Source organism: Pimephales promelas, chromosome 4, assembly GCF_988280905.1.
Source record: "Pimephales promelas chromosome 4, fPimPro1.hap1.1, whole genome shotgun sequence".
Taxonomy (NCBI): Eukaryota; Metazoa; Chordata; class Actinopteri; order Cypriniformes; family Leuciscidae; genus Pimephales; species Pimephales promelas.
The window spans coordinates 33237033-33256274 of record NC_142772.1 but is presented as its reverse complement, the minus strand read 5'-3'; the positions used below and the strand labels follow the sequence as shown (position 1 = coordinate 33256274).

The window sequence follows — 19242 nt, the reverse complement described above, 5'->3', positions numbered from 1 at the left end:
TCCTTTAATACAGACACAGTAAAAAAGTGAGAGAAAAGGAGAGAGACGACTGCCAAGCCTAAAGTGATTGAGGCAACCTCAAAGTTTCATTTTCAACACAGACATCCAATTTGCTGCAAGTATATTTAAAATGCACCACTGTGATACTTACCCACATAATGTATATATATATATATATATATATATATATGTATATATATGGACAAACGGATTCATTGGACGCCTCAGATGTAAAGTTGTTCGCTGTCAAATTGACGCCAAAATGAATGGGAGTCAATGGAATGCTAACAGCAGGTGATAGTCTGCTACATTGGCAGCTCCCGCGATGCTTGACTAGTCAATTTAAAGCTGCAGTCTGGAGTTTTTCCTCTTTGTCGCCATCTCTGTTTGAAATCTGCAATTGCAGACTTTCGAAGAATTATCAACATTACGTGAGTTGTTCCTTGACATGGCACAGCGCGGACAAAACACACTGTGTTTGAGGAGAGTGTTATGCTGTCAGTCACCACACCAGTGTGGATACTGGCATTAAGAATCACAGATTATTCTTTTTGGAAGTATGACCAACATAATAATTTTCACTGGAAAATATAATCATCTAATTTTGTTCTGGTTCTGTCATTGCAGAAAATCGCACTGAATAAATCTAACAATCGCTTAAGTTATCATATCACGCAAAACCGTGCAAATTATACTTTGTCCTCAAATTGTTAATGTTAACAACGTCAGCATTGTGTGCACACATGTAATGTCGAATGATAAGTTTAATTATATCAAGTGCTTTGAGAAAAGCCTATAAATCTCCACCTCGCAAATCGCAATATGGCCGAGACTCCTTCTTTATGTGTACAGATGTGACGTTTAATGACGCAAAGACATGCTTGAATCTCCTGTGGAAATCCACCAGTACCATTAATTAGCTAAGGAAAGCAGATAGTTTTGAACACTGGCTGGTTATGTAGCTTTATATGTATATATATAAACATTAAACATAATACAGATAAAGATTTATTAGCACATACACTGCACACAAAGTATTGTATACAGTGCATGTGCTACGTGCTACTTCTGCGGACCACCTTCAGTACAGCACACTGTTTTGTCACTGATAGGCCTTATCACACCTTCAACTCACACCATAAGGGGCACAAGTGTGCGGGTGTGTGTGTACGTATGTCTCACAAAAGGCACTGCCAAGGAGTGTGTCCACGCAGAACTAGAGCTGAGCCAGCTAGACTGGAGCATCTAGTGCAGAAGAGCAATGCAGCAAAACGTACAGTACTGTTAGTCTCCACTTCCCCTCATAAACAGTGAGCATGTGTATATCTGAAAGCAGACATACCCATTTTCCCTCAAGGAGCTCCTAGGGCTGCCGTCACACTTAATTAAGCACTTGTCTTGAGATTAAACATTCTCATACCTCAGATGCCTTTAGGAAAAAAACTGCACCTTTCAGCATCCGCTGCACCTCATAATCCAGATTACCAGTCAAACTGCCTTCATTAGAGCAGGCGTCAGACCGGGGCTCAACGGAGGATCTTAGATCAAATAATGTTAAGTGGCCTCCTTCTGTACGTCCCTGTGGTGTTCCCCGCGCCTCCTAATCCCTGTCTTAACCGTAATCTGTTGTTGAGCTCAGCCTGTCTGCTGGAGGGACTCTAGCCAGCCAGCCTCCCTGGGTCTGAGCCATCACAGCCAAACCACAAATTTAATCAAACTAAATGGTTCACAACCTCAGTCCCATCAATCTGATCTCTCTGTCCCACTGGAGGCTGTGTTGGAGACAGAAAGAGACGGATATAGATAGTGGACAACTATAATGCGCCAATAGGGAGGGAAAGACGAGGGCAAATCAGCCCCCACGTTGCAGAAATGCACCTCGGGCTAAACATAAAGAAGGGTGGTGAAGTCTCCTATGACTTTGACAAGCCAGATATGAGTTATAGCAGAGAGCCCAACCACCAAAAATATACAACACAAGCCTACAGTGATCATTAAACTCACGCCTAACCACAATCCAAACTCAACACAGGTGATAAGCAAGTTTTTCTCAAAGATTCAGGACTCCTCTACGCTTCGAATTGTGCTCTGTGGTTCCTCATGAGGGACTGGTTGTCTCTCCTCTGCTGTAAAAAACTGCACACCCACTACTTTTGTTTAGGTGGAGAAAACAGCTAAATTAGAGCTTTTCTGTTTTCTTTCACACACAAGAATATCATCAATCAGTTAAACATAAGACCAACAAGGCCAAAATGATGCACGCTGCTTTTTGGAGAATTAAAATGTGGTTCTGGCTAACAGTGATGAGAGACTTTGGTTGATAATAAAAGATTCCAAGACAACCACAGCCTGGAAGAAGGGCTTGTAAAAAGTGAGACTGGCAGTAATTGGGTATGACTTCAATATAGAAAAAAGTCAAATTAAGTGTTTTCACAGTGACGGTATTTATTAGACTTGAATATAGTCATTCGGACTGCATTCGTTTGTATGTAAGACACTGACTGCGAATGTTTCAAGCAATTGCTGCATGCACATTTGATTTCATTTTGCTTGTGTGTGACATTAAACTGCTGCACTAACTTCAATGGGCAAAGTTCGGTTTTCCATTTTTTACTACACCACTGCAAATGTTACAGGAAAGCGTCATGGCTTAATGATTTATTTTGAAATTATGGCAAAACATCTGTTTGCTTTTACAGGGATAGTTCACCCATAAACAAACATGCATTTTTGTTGTATGTATGAACAAAAAACAGACTTATTTCTTATATATTCTTATGTGTTCTACATTGAAGGTAAGTCAATGATGACAAAATTTTGTTTTGGGTGTACTATCTCTATTTTCCCTCAGACACACAAACAGGCTGAACATCATTAATATGTGATGATGATCCCTGTGTAAGTCTGACTGCAGTACATATGATTGAACAGCAGTGGTGAGGAGGTCTCTCAACCATGTGTATCATACTCTCTCTCTCTCTCTCTCTCTCTCAGACATAGGCTACATACTAAAGAGTGACCGTTGCCACTGCAGGATGACTGCGTCAGATAGCTTCTTTTACCCATGAAGGGGGCTTCACCCTCACATACACTTCTCTAATACATAATGCACACCGAGGTGTAGAAGAGATCCATGCTTAACTCAACAACATTCAGTCTGCTGCTGCAACACTTACAAACCAAACACATTTACAATACTCCTCTCCTGAGAATTGACCATTTTTGCTGCAATCTCACTGCAATCATCATCTCACACATTTCTTTATATATATTCTCAATTTCCTTCAATTCATTCATCTATACTGTTAATATGTTAAGAGGTTGATCAACTGTGTACAGTATGTTTCACATGAGCAGCTGTAGCCTATGCATGATAAAGAATCTATTTCACAGACAAAAGTGTGTATTTATACTCACTTGAGAAAAAACTGAATGGAATTTAGCTTACACTGATATTTTATATATAAAGAGGATGATACATTTGTCTATTCAGGATAACCTTTAAGTGAAACTAGAATGATTTTAGAGATGGCGACTGGCGAGATTAGATGAGAGCCTATACCCACGTAAACCCCTAGTTTTCATAATGTTATTACAGCTTATGTAATGTTGCTGAACCTCGAGCCGCGCTACAAAACGGCCATGAACCGATAACGTTTGAGATCGTGTTGTAGCATCTCCTTTCAAGTCTTCTCGCACTTCATGTCTTCATCCCAATACTGACTGACGTCTTAAAATTGTTCGCGAACGTAATATAACACGCGACCATCTGGCAAAAAAAACGCACCTTTCACGTTTTAGGCTACTATGAGAGAACTGGAAAGGTGAAAACTGGAATACTGAAAAGATGAGGGAATACTTTCCCAAAGCAGATCCTGCAACTGGAGGCATCCCGGGCTTTGCTCAATAACTAGCCTACATCCCCCCATTACAATAAAGTAGCCTGCTGCAGAGGCGCGCCATTCAAGCATCTCGCGCTTTCAAAGGTATGTAGCGCGCGCTGGAGGGAACGGGGTGTTCAGCGCAGAAAGAAGACACAGCAACATTCCCATTTCAATTATGGAATCGTCATCATGTAAAAATACCGTTTTCTTCTTTTTCTTACAATTAATAATTATTTGTAATGAGTAGGCTATTTCCAATAGGGCTATAATATGCTATCCATGTTACACTAGGCTATGCGTTTATTTCACAAACTCCACTAATGAAGGAAGTGCATAACATTCAGGCAACTTATCGTAGGCGACCAATCAAGAAACAGAAGGGAAAATGTCATATAGCCTTCAGTTCATATATAGTACTTAAAGCAATGAGGGGAAATAGATTGAGTCGTATCCAATATTGACGGCTACACCAAATCCCGCATTTCAGAAATCCCTAGCTAATACCGCGCTCTTGCCTTGTTCCAGATCTCTAATCGCATTCGTTATTCATGAAAATTACCCCTCTCAGAGTGCGCTGGAGAGCAACTGTCAGCTGACATGTCGCCTCAGATTGCCAAGTAGCCTAGCCTAAAAACGAACTAATCCGCACCTTTTGAGGGATGATCAATTTGACAACAGAAAAACTAGTAGATTAAATCTGTTCTAGTTTCTATGGAAACGTGTCAGACCACGGCTGCGCTCTGCCTTTATTCCTGAATAACTTGATTCAAGGGCATTTTTATGTGTGGCGCGTGAGGTTATTTATAAGACCATGGATATAAGATGTGTCCCTCGAGAAGTTTGCTCTATATTACTTTGGACTGTAATATCCTCGAGAAAAGCGCTACTGCTTTAAATGAGGTCTGTGAATGTTTGTAGCAGCTTGGACGCAATGTCCATTAACTGGCTATGGCTACAATTCATATATTGGTAGCCTATACGTTAGCCTACGTGATTTGAATCACATTTTAAATTCACGGATAATGCTAATTAATAAACCTCATTTAATTAACCTCATACACAGGCAAATTATTGTGTGAAGTTTATATTTATAGCCTATAGGCTATATGGAGCCTATATGGAAAAAAAGCTCATAATGACATTTACTTTGTCAGGAGATTTAGGATTATGTCTCTTTTGCGAGACATAAAGTCAGATTAAGATCATTCACAAAAGTAGGCTAATCAATATCATGTTAGAACAACGGGGTTACCTTTAAGACTATAGGCTACAATCCGGCTGGTTTGATTAAATCAGTCTAAAGAGCTGGAACCCGTTCAATAAAACTCAGCACGTGTGCAGCGAGATATAACCTACAAATGATCACTTGATTTATGTTAATGTTTACCATGTGATTTTCCTGGCCAGTGTGTTGAAGTGAAACATTGTGAATCATTAAACAATACATATGGTGACTATCGCTGCTGATGCGCTCCTGAGCTAGTTAATAAAAACGAACATATATAGCTATCAGAAAACTGCTGGTCTTACCTGCTACGGTGTATCTGTCCATGTAATTGAGCACATTTCCAAAACTCAGAATCCCGGCGGCAACAAGCGGAGTCCGGCATCGGAGTAATGCGGCACGGAATTTTTGCCCAGGTTTGCAGGGATGCAGATCTGTACTGGATTTAAGAGTGGGACTCATGCTTCCAGACAGCGTGTGCACCACATCCGAACTGCTGCACCCCTCAATTTCACATCCATCGCTCTCCACGCACATCTTCTGGCACGACAGATCCAGCGCAAACGATTGAACGATTTCTGAACAGAGACAGGACGATTATGACGGAATAGTGTTGCACCTTTGAGCGGAAAATTAAAAAAAGAAAAACTGTTAATCGCGTAGAATAAAAATAATTGATTTGATTATTGCTCGCTGAGCTTGGTTCATGTCTGTACAGTGACAGGATTGAGCGCTCGGGAAGCGCTTTTCTCTCACTCTGTGTATGTATGTGTGTGTGTGTGAGAGAGAGAGGGAGGGAGGCGTGGTGGTTGCTATGTAAGCCCCTCCCACTCCGAGCGAATGAAGGAGCAGTAGTGTGAGCGGAATGCTCATGTGAGAGAGGAGATTTTAGCAGTGACAGAACAGCGCACCCAGGGCGCTCGAGTAAAGTTGCTTTGTCTCTGTAAAATAATTCATCGAATAAACTCAACTGACGTGAAACGTCCTCTAAAAGTGTAAATGAAATCAGAGCACAGAGCCGTAAGGAAACATTAGCCTATACACTCCAAGTATAGCAGGTCATCATGGAATCAGGTTGACACAAGACAAAGTGTGAATTATGGGGGGCTTTTGGGGGTGTGACCCTCCCTACTAATATTTAAGCCCTCCAAAGGATGTCAAAACAAATTGTTGGTCATCTTGCAAAGTATAGGATTACATTAAACGTTTTAATTCTATAATAGTTTAGCCTACAAAAGGGGCTTTTTAAAACCCTGTTAATCACATTCTAACTTGTCGACAAATAGTAAAAGTCGTTTGACTGAGGTGAGTAACCATAGCAACAGGGTGCGTTAGGGGGACCAAGTAAGTATCCTGTCAAAACGTCTATTTGATGCGCGTGTTTTCACCTGGTAGACGGTGTTTTTTGTTTGTTTGTTTGTTTGTTTGTTTGTTTGTTTTTTGCTTATCTGCAAAATGACAATTCCTGACAGATGATAAATAGACATTTACAAAACGTCTTCAAAATGATTTATATGCAAAACGGGCTTTTTAAAGATGTTTGTACACAGCACATTCTTTCTAGATTAACCGCTCTTTAACGTCATCTTGGAGAAGTAGCCTACTGTCTTTATTTTATAAATTTTATTGCAGATTGACATTCACACGTTTATCACTTGCCATATAATTCATTCTGTGGGCTATAATTCGCAATTAGGCTATATAAAATACTTGTAGTAGCCTAGTTTCGACCTCTTATGTATGAGAACGATGCTGACATAAATTTGATGAAACTGGTCATTCATATTAAATACCTAAACACTGGAAAAGTTTCAGTATAATAAAACATACTGAAACATAAAACTTTAACATTAAACGGCCTCTTTAAACTTTTGCAATACAAAATATCTGGAATGGAACACCCGTTGAGTGCATTGCAGTTAACTGTCAAAGTAGGCTAGGCCTAATGTTTTATCTCACAAAGTAGCTAGTCAGTTTAAGACACAATATTTGCTTAATTCTCGTGGAAGGGTTTGGGTTAAAACAGCTGTAGTCAAGTAGTAACACAAGTAATCACCTCATATGAAAGTGATCGTGGTCTTCAGCACTCTGGACAGCTCATTATTACGATCTAAAACCTTACACAGCCACACTGAATTATCTCATAAACACTGTTTCACCTCATAGTATATTACATTTACTGCATTTACTAATTAATATTCTGCAATCTGCACAATAGCCTATGTGCTGGGAAACATGGTAAGCTGTATTGCAAAATGATGGTAGGCTTTGAATAGAGTGGGCTAATAGAGAGTTTACTTCCTGTACATTGTGTGATTAACTAATTAAGGGTATTATTGAGCACTTTTCGACTGATTTCATTCCCCGCTTTTCACCGAAACCCATCAATTAGCGAAGATTAGATCAAATCATGTCATTAACCTACATCTTAGTTTCCCTCCTTTTGTTAATGCGCACTTGTAGCCTATGCGTTGGCAGCGCAAACGTTTTTTTTTTTTTTTCGTTTCTGGAGGACAGCAATGTGTCTAGCCCCAAAATGCCCATCCTTAAAATGGGATTTGCTGTGAGATTTATCTCGATCACAGAACAGTCTTTTATGAAGTATGCGTCATTCTCAAGAAGGTTGAAAAATACTAGACAAATTATTGTCGCAAAGAGGAGAGTTATTCGTTGTTATTTTTTTCTTCATCTTAATTCAGATCAGAGGGTAGGCTATATATACTTGTCAGAAGAAATCAAACTAAAAGGGGTCATAAATCTTAATGTGATCCTGCACTGCCACTCTAGACGGTAAAAACTTGCAATTCAGTCTTTTTTTTTTTTGCATACATGTGTTAATTGTCAATTTAAGTGTTCATACAGCTCACACAAAACTGAACGATTTTATTTGCTTTTATAAGCTGAATTAATACACTTTTAAATGTAAAGGCCATGATTTAATATACCATCATTGTATCAATTCCCCAAGATTCCTTAAACTTTAAAAGTTCTATTCAAATTTACATCATAACGACACAAAACGAGTTACTAAATTTGTAAAACTAGAAAAATAAATACAACTACCAAATGGTCAATGACTCATGCCCCAGTGCATGCTGGGAAGAAGGCTAAAAAAACAGGATTTATTTTTCAGAGATACTTTGATACGTTTGTGATGCTTTCATGCAGTGTAACGTTGGGTCAATATTCTATATACTGGCAGTGTAAATGACCTTCAGTCACAACCGCATGAGTGATTTGCATGCCAGCAAATCTCACATCCCATGTACTGGTCACAGACTGTGCAATAAAGAACCAAGCATCCTTTATCTGCCTCCTGCTGTATATCAGCTGCTCTCTTGCGAAGGCATGGAACACAGATAAGTCAAACAATCTGAATGCCTAAAGTTACCTTTGTCATCCACTATTCCTGAGTTCCTGTTGGTTCTCTGCATGGGCTATCAGTATGCATATCCTAGACTGATAAAGCAAAAGAAACGCACACACTTAGGTTAATTGTGTAAGTATGTGGGTATTTTTTTTTATTTATTTTGTTGTTGTGGGTCACTTCATATCATTTATTATCACTAAAGGAAGCCTCTGTAACTCCTGTCCCCCAATGACATGATAAGCACTATAGAGACGGAAGGAGAAAGGGGCTAGTCCCGTTTGACTTCCGCAATATCATTTATCTCCCTTCACATTCCTTTCTGCATGCAGCTGAACTTCAGACATATGGTTCAGAGTACAGAGAAATGTGTGTGTTTTAAAACATGTTTAAGACATTTCTTTGATATAATGCACTAAATAATTCACAGAATTCCAGAAGCAAGTTGTTGTATACTGATTTAATCAAAACCAGAGACAAAGTCTCACGGGCAGACTTTGAAATCAATGGATCTGATTTTTTTGTAGTTTTTACAGGATGCATGAGGATGGAATGAGTATCAGTCTCGTCAGACTGAAGAGATCACAGTCCAGCTATTCAGTTTGAATTTCCATGACACAAGAAGAAACAGAACATGGTTGATAGAAGCTAATCCATGCAATGGTACGATCAGCTGCAGAGAGAGAGAGAGAGAGATGGGAAAACTGATTATGGAATTGAATAAAGAGCAAGAGCTATTTCTACATAAAAAAACCTGTGCTTTGGCAAGAAGTAAGAAAGTAGAAAAAAAGTGAAAAAGGAGGCATGTGGACATGGAGAAAGAGGTCAACACTGAGAGAGTACATGGGACTAAGAGAGACAGATGGAGAAGTGTTATGACCTGCTGGTCTATGCTATAGGGAAGCTGTCAGAAACCAAGAAGGACAGATAGAGAAGATGTGGAAGAGGGAGAGAGAAAGGTTAAAACAATAGTTTGAATTAATGTAAAAGAATGAACTTTAGTGACTGTGTAAACTTAACTCTCCCAAACAAACAATGTTGAAGCAAAGTTTACTCGTGTAACCTTAGAAACAAAGCGTTTTGACTGTTTGAATGTTAAAATTGGATTATAAAAAGCCCAGTCATGAGTAAAGACTAAAATTAACGTAGATGCCATTCTTCTTATGATGTGAGTATTAGGTGTTATGGGAAGTGTTCCCAGTTCCGGCTTACCTAATTATCATTTAACTGATTTTAATAATAGACATGTATAATTTTCGATCTGTATGCCAGGTTAAAGAGATGTGTTTACAGTCTAAATTCAAACTGACAGAGTGTGTCTGCTTCCCGGACAATGTTAGGACTGTTCTTTTCCGACTGTTTTGGTGCTAAAAAGAAAAAGGATCTACCGCCATCAGTCGATTTTGATATTCTTGGTTTTATCAACTGGCCCGAGTTTTGAGATCACAATAGATGTGATTCACCATCTGCACAGCAGCATTTCAATATCAAAATATTAATATTATTAAACAGCTGTAGTTGAGAACTGTCATTATCTAAATCATAAAAGCTCAATAATTGTCAAAAATGGCCTCTGGTCATTTATAATGACAAAATGAAAAAAAGGAAAAGTTTGTCTTGTTAGGTATTAATATAAGTATTATAAATTTGGACGTAAAGGATATGAGCCAAATGTTCTCCCCATCATGTTAAATTGTTACAGTTAATATTGTTAAATTTGATAAATGGGCCCCTGAGCAATTCCTACACTCAACTTCATGTTTCATATTTTTCCAACACAGGGAAAAAACATTTGGCCTTCAGTAGATCAATCATTTAAAGGATAATGTCGGAACAGATTCCTAAATCCACTTTATTTAAAAGCACAATATTTTTAACATGGAATGGATCAAAGTTAATAGTTAGTGCTCATCTGCAGCGCTGTGGGTCGAGGTCGAGTTGTGCACAGCTTTGGCTGATGATGCTTCTGGTAATTGTAGCCATGGTGAGAGCGGGCTCGGACCAATGCAGTGAATAAGAGGATTCTGGCAGCCGGGAGACTACAGGCTTTTTAGCTGTCACAGGGCGTTATGGCCCCAAGTGGTGAATGGCCTCTGACTCAGCTAAAAAAAAAAGCTGTGCATAAAACCGAGGGGAGGGGGGAGACTGATTTGCGGAAAGGGGAATAAAAGGAATAGGTCACAGCAATGAAGGCAATGTGTTTACTTAAACCCAAAACTTTGCAAAGACTACAAAGTTTTAGCTTACATGGTCGTATGATCCAGCCTCCTCATGTAGGCTACAATTCTATTTTGTTTTCATGCTTATTAATTAGCATTACTTATTCATCAAGTCATGTTTATTTGTTTGATCCTCTCTCATTGCCCGTGTTTACTCTGCTCTGCTCTAGCTGGTGCTGTTTATTCTTTTAATTCTGATTCTGTGTTTGCAGATCAAACTCGAGATCACAGAAAAGTATCTAGTTTTCCTAGTCTGTTTGATCTTATTGGTCATTTCTCTTGCGTTCCCTCTGTCTCAAACATTATACTTTTATTTATTCCCCTACTTAGTTTATTGTTAGCTGCTTTAAATTATGAAACGAGCCAAGACACAGCAGTAGATATTTACAGTCCATGTTCCTTTTAGTTCACATGTTTATTTAAGTATCAGCAGCACACCAAGTGTTCCAGCTTCACTTAATATTGGATTCTGAATAAATAAATATATGCAGCCGGTCATGAAATATTATTTTACGATCTTTTATAAGCTGTATATTATTTTAAAGCTTCCACCAATAATGCAGTAATATTGCTGTAATATTAATATTTCATTAGAGTAATACTTGGTCATTTTCACTGCGATTGATATCTGACACAGAAGTTCCACCATGTTGCATATAAAACAAGATCTCTGCGTGATACTAGAGGCATGATAGTAGCTCCAGTTACAATTACTCGGAGGAGTGGACTGATGTACAACATTGCCATGAATGATAGTGAATAAATGTCACAATTAACCAATCAGAATCAGAGCTGTTTAATAGCTTATGTTACGTTGTGACGTTCTTGTTGTCTTTAGGGAAGAGGTTTTTAGGAAGCCATTCTGATACTTTTTTTTTAAAAGAAGGAAAAACTTATGTTTACCACTTATTGAATTAATAAACAGAGACATTAAAAAATGTCTTTCTGGCTCCATACTGTCTCCATGGACATCCTTTGACTATCTAGACGTCCTATTGATGTCTTCCTTCCTGTGTGGTGGAGTCACAGAGCTGTATGGCATGATAATACATTATCATTTCTTTAGCCACAGTGTGTTTTGAATGATAAATTGGGGCTTCTTTTAACACATCCATGTATGGACCTGATAATGAGGCGCATGGTGTGTTCCATTTATCGCTTTTTACTAGGAAAAACGCAATAGTGAGCAAATAATATTACAACGGATAGCTCTTTATACACCATTTTTTTTACTATACTTGACTTGCATATACTGTCCCACAGATGATCTTCAATTAGAAGCACATGAATTGGCTGAGGTTTCGGGAAGCACCTGCTCTGGGAAAAGGCATTCCACAAATTCCAGTTTGAAGATAGATGTGTCAGAGACTGAGAACATGCCCTTCCACCATGATGGATATGCAGTCTCATTAGCCAATTTATTTAGTACTTGCCACGACACCTAAATTCTGTTCAAAGCTGAAGCCAAGTTTCATCATGGCTTTGCTGGTTCTGAGCATAACATTCCCTCCAGATGTTCACACTAATTTTTGAGGAGCAGAAAAACGTGCGCCAACTTCTAGAGTTAGGGAAGAGAGAATGAGTACAATCGTTATATGGAGGGGGACAAATTGACTCTACACTTTAAAAAATTGGTGCTAAATAGCACTAAAAGTGGTTCATTGGCTTGTAATCATAGGGGAACCACTTATCTTTGTGATATGGTGCTATGTAGAACCATAAGAGGTGACACAGAGCACATTAACCACCACAGAGAACCACTGAAGAACTCCTGAAGAACCAAACTGGGCTTAACAGGTTCGTTAAATGGTAGTGGTACAATATAGCACCATGACCACCGCAAAGAACCCCTGAAGAACCGCTGAAGAACCTTTTTTTCAGTGTAATTTAATTCAATACAATTGACCAAAATCACTTTATGAAAAACAAAAAAAGAATCAGGTAAAATCAGTAAACCTGAAAATAATAGTTCTCTCACCTTACATTTTTTAATATTTAAAACAGATAAAGTTCTAACAGTGGCGTTAGTAATGCCAAGATAGGTTTGATTCCCAGCGAACTGAAAAATATATGAACTGATTCTAAGATTATTTGGACGAAACCATCTGCCAAATGTGTAAATAATCTCAAAGGGTATACATTAATACATTTATTGTTTCTATCAGCCATAGGAATCTGTGCTCAATATGGTTGTACAGTATGTCGGACTTGAAGTCCTTTCCCTGTTTAATTCCTCTCTCTCTTCTCCCATGATTACCTGTCTGTCCTCATGCTGTCCTATCTAAATAAAGTCCCAAAAATATATAACTTAATATAACATAACTGCTGTGCTGCTGCCTTTGTGAAAGTTTAAACGCATCAGTGTGTCGACACTGCAGGCATGTTCATGACCCTAATTGAAAAAAAAAAAAAAATTAAGGAGGCATCATAGGTTACCCAGTATCCCCAGTAACCCAGTACCCCCCCCCCCCCCAAAAAAAAAAAATAACACAAGGGATAGAGATACATATTAAGTCTCTGTTATCACAGTCTAAGGTAATGAATTAAACAGGCACTGGCCTTTCTTAAAGTTGTTTGGTTTGAATATATGATGACTTAAACTTCTCAAACAGACAGAACCTGTCCTGTTCATGGCCCAATAGAGGTCAGTATCAGTTTTAAAGCTGCTGATCTTAAGAGTTGACTCCTTGTTGCAATACCTCCCTCCACAACCACTTCCTGTTTGTCATTCTGAGTGACTCCAGGACACGTAAACACAAGAATCCCAAGCTGTTTTTCATTTCCACTAAATCATCATGTTGTGGAGAGTTATTCTAGCTATTGACCATACAAATGAATGCGGTCACACAGGCCAGGTCGCTCATTTCCAAACCAAAGTGGCAAATGAAAATAGAACTTTTGGTTGTGGGATTTACAGTAATACAATGTCAGTGTGATGTGGATTGAAAACGCTAGGTCTCTTTGTCTCTTTTGCTTTCTTTGCCTTGTTCTCTTTTCAAGAGATAGTTCACACAAAAATGAAAATTCATTTACTAATCCTTGTGTAATTCCAAACCTGTATGAGGTTCTTTTTTTCTGTGGAACACATATTTAAAAAAAAATCTTAATCGTTTTGTTCATACATTGAATGTCAAAAACAACATTGGATACCACTGACTTTATGTAAATGACATTGACAACATGAGGGTGAGTAAATAATTGCAGAATTTGGGGGGTTTAATTGAACCCATAATCGAATCAACAATGCTAGTTTCTGTCTTTAAAAATAAGCGAGCATGTTTGAAGTTGAAATATACAGAGCATAGACATATGGACAGTATTGGCGTACATTATTTGAGTACCGGACTTAAGTACAATTTTGAGGGATCTGTACCCGAGTATCATTTTTGGGGAGTAGCCTACTACATGACTTTACTCAAGTACATTTGAGAGGGAAATATTGTACTCTTTACTCCACTAGATTTCTATCCATAACCGTGAGTACGAGTTGCTACTTCAAAAAAAAAAAAAAAAAAAAAAATGGAAATTATAAAAATCTCGGAAACCCTCAATTTGTTGTTTCCCTCTCAAACGTGATTGGATTGTGCAAGCGCCCCTGATTGGGACACCCTATCAGCAATCACCTTCAGCTTTCCGCCAAAGTCAAGACGAAACCATGGACGAATCCATGGATAAAGACGCAGCAGGTCCATCCCGTGAATGTGCCAACCTGTGGCCCCACCTCGCCAGACTATTTCAATTTTCGGAATATTCTGAAATTTTAAATTTAAATGTTAAATAAAGCAACATGTTAAAAAGATGAATATGACTTGATTTTACTTTCAAGTCCTTTTACATTCTCCAAGGTATTAACGTTAACTTTTTTCATAACTCCATGTAGGACGTTTCTGTCCATAAATGTAAGCAACGTGGCAGTAGTAATGCAATATTTAGAAAATGTACTCTTGTACTCTTGATACTCAAGTACTTTTAAAAACTAGTTCTTCAGTACTTTTTCTTAAATAGACATCTGACTGAAGTACTTTTACTTGTGCTTGAATAAAATTTAGCAATGGGTATCTGTACATTTACTCAAGTAATAAAGCTGTGTACTCCGTCCGCCTCTAATATACGGTCATGTCTTTTTCAAGCTTCAGACGAAAAAACGGCATGGACACAAAAATATGCACACAGACACACATTTTTGTTATTGTTTTTGGAGCCAAGGAGACGTCTGGAGTGTGCTATGCAGGAAGGTAAAGACCAAGCCACAGCTGACCTGCATGGCTTTTGACCTCCCCGCATCCCTGCTGTTTTAGGATGTAAGTTGATTTGACAAAAGGATGTAAGGATGTAAGTGGGATCATATCAAGGGGACACAATAGGCAAGAATGTCAAACCACAAACATGCATCACAAAACAGCAGAACACTCACATAAAAACATTCATGGTCAAAGACACACACTACCATTCAAAAGTTTGGGGACAGTGCGATTTTAAGAAATACTTTTATTCAGCAAGCATCGCTCAAAAGTGACAGAAATAATTTTGTCATATTATATAAATGTCTTTACTGTTTCAAATGAAGGCTGTTCTTTTGAACTTTAAATTAATCAAAGAGATGTATCAAAGTATCACAGTTTCCACAAAAACATTACTGTTTTTTTAAGAAGGAAGAGGCACAATTGTTTTCAAGATTGATAATAATATAGGAAATGTTTCTTGAGCACAAAATCAGTATATTAGACTGATTTCTGAAGGATGTGACAATGAAAAATGGAGTAATGATGCTGAAAAATCAGTGCCTCTTTGTTTTCAAAACTTTACACACAAATCCAATAATCACACACACAAAATGCTAAATATCCTATGGACATTTCTGTACAAAATGAAAGTAATTGGCAGAAAGATGTTGAGAAATTCACAGTAAACACGAAATCAAGATTGAAGTCTATATACTTTTTTTTACTGTAAGGATTTGTGGTTTTGAATACAGTATTACACTGTCCGAAAAATCTCTAACTTGACCTTAGGCCTATTTATAGGCCTATTCTAAAGCAATGATTGGTTGGTGTCAAGTAAAGCAACGAGTGTTTGCACATGTGAGGAGTTAGTGTGAGGCACTGATGAATTAGTTGTGTTTGTAAAAGGAAATCAAGATACTTCCTGTTTGATTTTTGTGTGGCCGAGTCAAAGGCAGAGAATTACTTAGTGTATGGTTTATGGTTATGGTGTGTGGTTCTGGTGTTTGAGTGTCAGGTTTCAGAAACAGTTTGACAAGTAAGGATTTTGTGTGTAAGCAGTTGAAAAAAAAACTGTAAATTGTAATATTTCACAATATTACTATTTTTTTCTGTATTTTTGATGCAATAAAATCAGCCTTGGTGAGCATAAGGGACTCTTTCTAGCCAATTTATTTAGTACTTGCCTCGACACCCTACTGAAATTCTGTTGAAGCCAAGTTTCATCATGGCTTTGCTGGTTCTGAGCATAACATACCCTCCAGATGTTCACATTTCACAATATTACTGGGGGGGGGGGGGGGGGGGGGTTTCCGCGTATTTTTGATGCAATAAAATCAGCTTTGGTGAGCATAAGGGATAATCTTTCTAAAACATTAGAAAAATCTTATTGACACAAACATTTTACAGTAACAGTTGTGTATGATCCCTTGCATGCTGAGCTAAAAGTATACCTACTTACATATCTTACAATTTTATAATGACAAACGCATCCAGGACAGTCTAGTGCACCTCAAAAAGTGTTTATACTGAGTCCTGCCTGGGTTTGTTTTTTTTTTTTTTTTTTTTTTTTGCATTTGATTCTCTCTTACTTGCTACAAACACACTCTGCCATAAACACAGACACGCATGAAAAATATGCAAACATTGACAAACACTGTTTTCTTTGCTGCAAAGCTGCTTAGTTCCGATATATTAGATCTGACATGTCTCTCCCCAGACTCCCATCTGGAGTATTCACATTTTGTACTGGAACAAAGACACTAAATTTAGCCTGCAGAAGAAGGGAGAAAGATACATAGATGACAGGAATAGAGAGAGTCTTTTATCAGTGAGTTTAATAATGTATTAAGCATCTCCATCCTAGACGAGTCTCCTTGCAGTGAGATTGCTCAGTCATGGTAATGTGTTCAACATTGCTTCCAGACTGCTTCAACCTGCGTTTGTAGCCAGAGACACTTTGACTGTCCTCCTCTAACCCCGCTCCAGTCTCAGAGTCTGCCACAATCACACACACACAGTCACTGTGCTGAATTCAGATGTACCTCCATATTGCAATCAACCATGGATGGATGGATGGATGGATGGATGGATGGATGGATGGATGGATGGATAGGCGGATAGATAGATAGATAGATATATAGATAGATAGATAGATAGATAGATAGATAGATAGATAGATAGATAGATAGATAGATAGATAGATAGATAGATTGATAGATTGATAGATTGATAGATTGATAGATAGATAGATTAACACAGTCTCATCCCAAAAAGTCATATAACTGACGTTTTGGGACGTATTTTGACCATACGTCAATATCCGCCTTTTTAGGGCCCCCTTAAACGTCGGTAGATGGCGATCCCATGCCGTCATACAACTGACGCTTTACCTTTAACGTCAGTTAGGTGACGGGTTAGGTTTAGGGTTAGGTTTAGGTATGGGGTAGAGTTAGGATCCCATAACCTCATCTACTGACGTTTAAGGGGGCCCTAAAAAGGCGAATATTGACGTATGGTCAAAAGACGTCCCAAAACGTCAGTTATATGACGTCGTTGGATAGATAGATAGATAGATAGATAGATAGATAGATAGATAGATATCTTCCTCTCAAAGTTTTTTTTTTGTTCATGGTCTCTAGTAGAGGCACTGAGGGGAGCTATTTGAAGTCATAATCCCTTGGACGAACAAGAGGGGGTATGATCGATAAGGCTATAATGAAAGTGTGTGTGCGCTCAGGCAGTGTTCTGTGTGTTCTGTGGGAGAGGATGTTTCTAGATGCACACATACCAGCAGTGTGTGTGAGTGCATGTATTCTCTCTGTCATAAGCTTGTTAGGCTGTTTTCAAAATCGAAACAGAGTCAGTTCAGTATAAAAAAAAAATGCCAGTGTGACGTATCAACTCTTAGTAAACTTTTGAGCCTTGAGTTATAGTGCACACTTCTGCAAATGTAGTGGACACTTCAGCAAAGAGCCCTGCAGTTAGTTATGGAATGATGAGGGCTTAGTGTAACCAGATCTCAATGCATCTCTTAGCAGTGCAGTTGTGGTCAATATTTTTAGTCGCTGAGTCCTTTGTAATTACCCTCCTGCGTATGTGTGTTTGCTTTCTGGATGGTGGCAGAAACAGAGGGAAAGTGAAGAGAAACGCAGAAAAGAGCAATGCGACTTGCATGCAGGAATGCTAAATACATGGGAGAAGACACACCACATGTATACTGTGTGATTAAGAGCCTGACCTCAGATTTGGTCTCATTCTTTTGGGTTTTCAGCTTTTTTTATTTTGTTGAAGACTGGAAAAACTGAATACTGACAGCGTAAAGAAAATAGCAACAAGATGCTATATTATTATCACATTCATTTGTGTCACTCATAAAGCAAATTATGAAGTGTATCAAAGGCACCACCTCGTGCGGTACGGTGCTCAGCTTATGTTAAGAGAGTCAGAGTTCTGGTTTAGGGGCAAGCAATTATTTTTTTCCAGTGTTTCCTATACTGCATTTTGGCGGTGCTGAACTACTATTGGAAGAAAAAAAAATGTTTTTATCAAATGTTATTCTGTAAAAAATATTTTCAAGATTTGTTATCACCACATATTTTCTTTTGTCAAATCAACTTTATAATAATTTATTTAGTTGAGATAACTTATTATTTTGAGTTTCTGATGGTTAAATTAATCTACTTCATTGTATTAACTCACTTTTTCCAGTTCAATCAACTTAAAATTTTAAAGCAACCCAGGTTACTTACTTTTTTAAGTAAAACCAACAATATTTTTTTACAGTGTAGGAATCACAACATTTTTTCTTTTGTCAAATCAACTTAAATAATTTATTTAGTTCAGATAACATATAATTTTGAGTTTCTGATGGTTAAATTAATCTCCTTCATTGTATTAACTCACTTTTTACAGTTCAATGAACATTTTAAGGCAACCAGGTTACTTACTTTTTTAAGTTAAACCAACAATATTTTTTTACAGTGTAGTTGCTGGTGCGAATTTGCAGTCTGTACTGAATGTGATCCAATATAAAATCATGCACTAATGGGAAGTTCGGATCATTTTACTGACTCTGAGAGCCATTGACCGCAAACAAAAAGACAATAAAATGAATGAATCTTCGAACAAATGATTCTTATGGGCAGTTTCTTTAATGAACAGCCCAGTTATAGTTATCATTATTTTCAAAGATATCCATATTAAAATTAAATATGTTTCGTGTCTGTAAACTGATTATTATTTTTAATAATAAATGAAGATATATTGCTTCCTTGCATAGTATGTCAGAGTGCAACACAGTATTGTAGCCTACATAATAATTTTA

At 37.9% G+C, this 19242-nt stretch overlaps 1 protein-coding gene across 2 annotated transcripts in view; it reads right to left on the bottom strand.

The window, feature by feature from the left end:
• spns2 (SPNS lysolipid transporter 2, sphingosine-1-phosphate) overlaps positions 1–5877 on the bottom strand; it is a 71543-nt gene extending 65666 nt beyond the window's left edge. For both annotated transcript variants that reach the window (XM_089130300.1, XM_089130301.1), the window contains exon 1: positions 5415–5877. In XM_089130300.1, the coding sequence (XP_088986426.1) occupies positions 5415–5646 (232 nt within the window). In that variant the 5' untranslated portion in view covers positions 5647–5877. The remainder of the gene's footprint in view (positions 1–5414) is intronic.
• Between the last annotated feature and the right edge of the window lie 13365 nt (positions 5878–19242).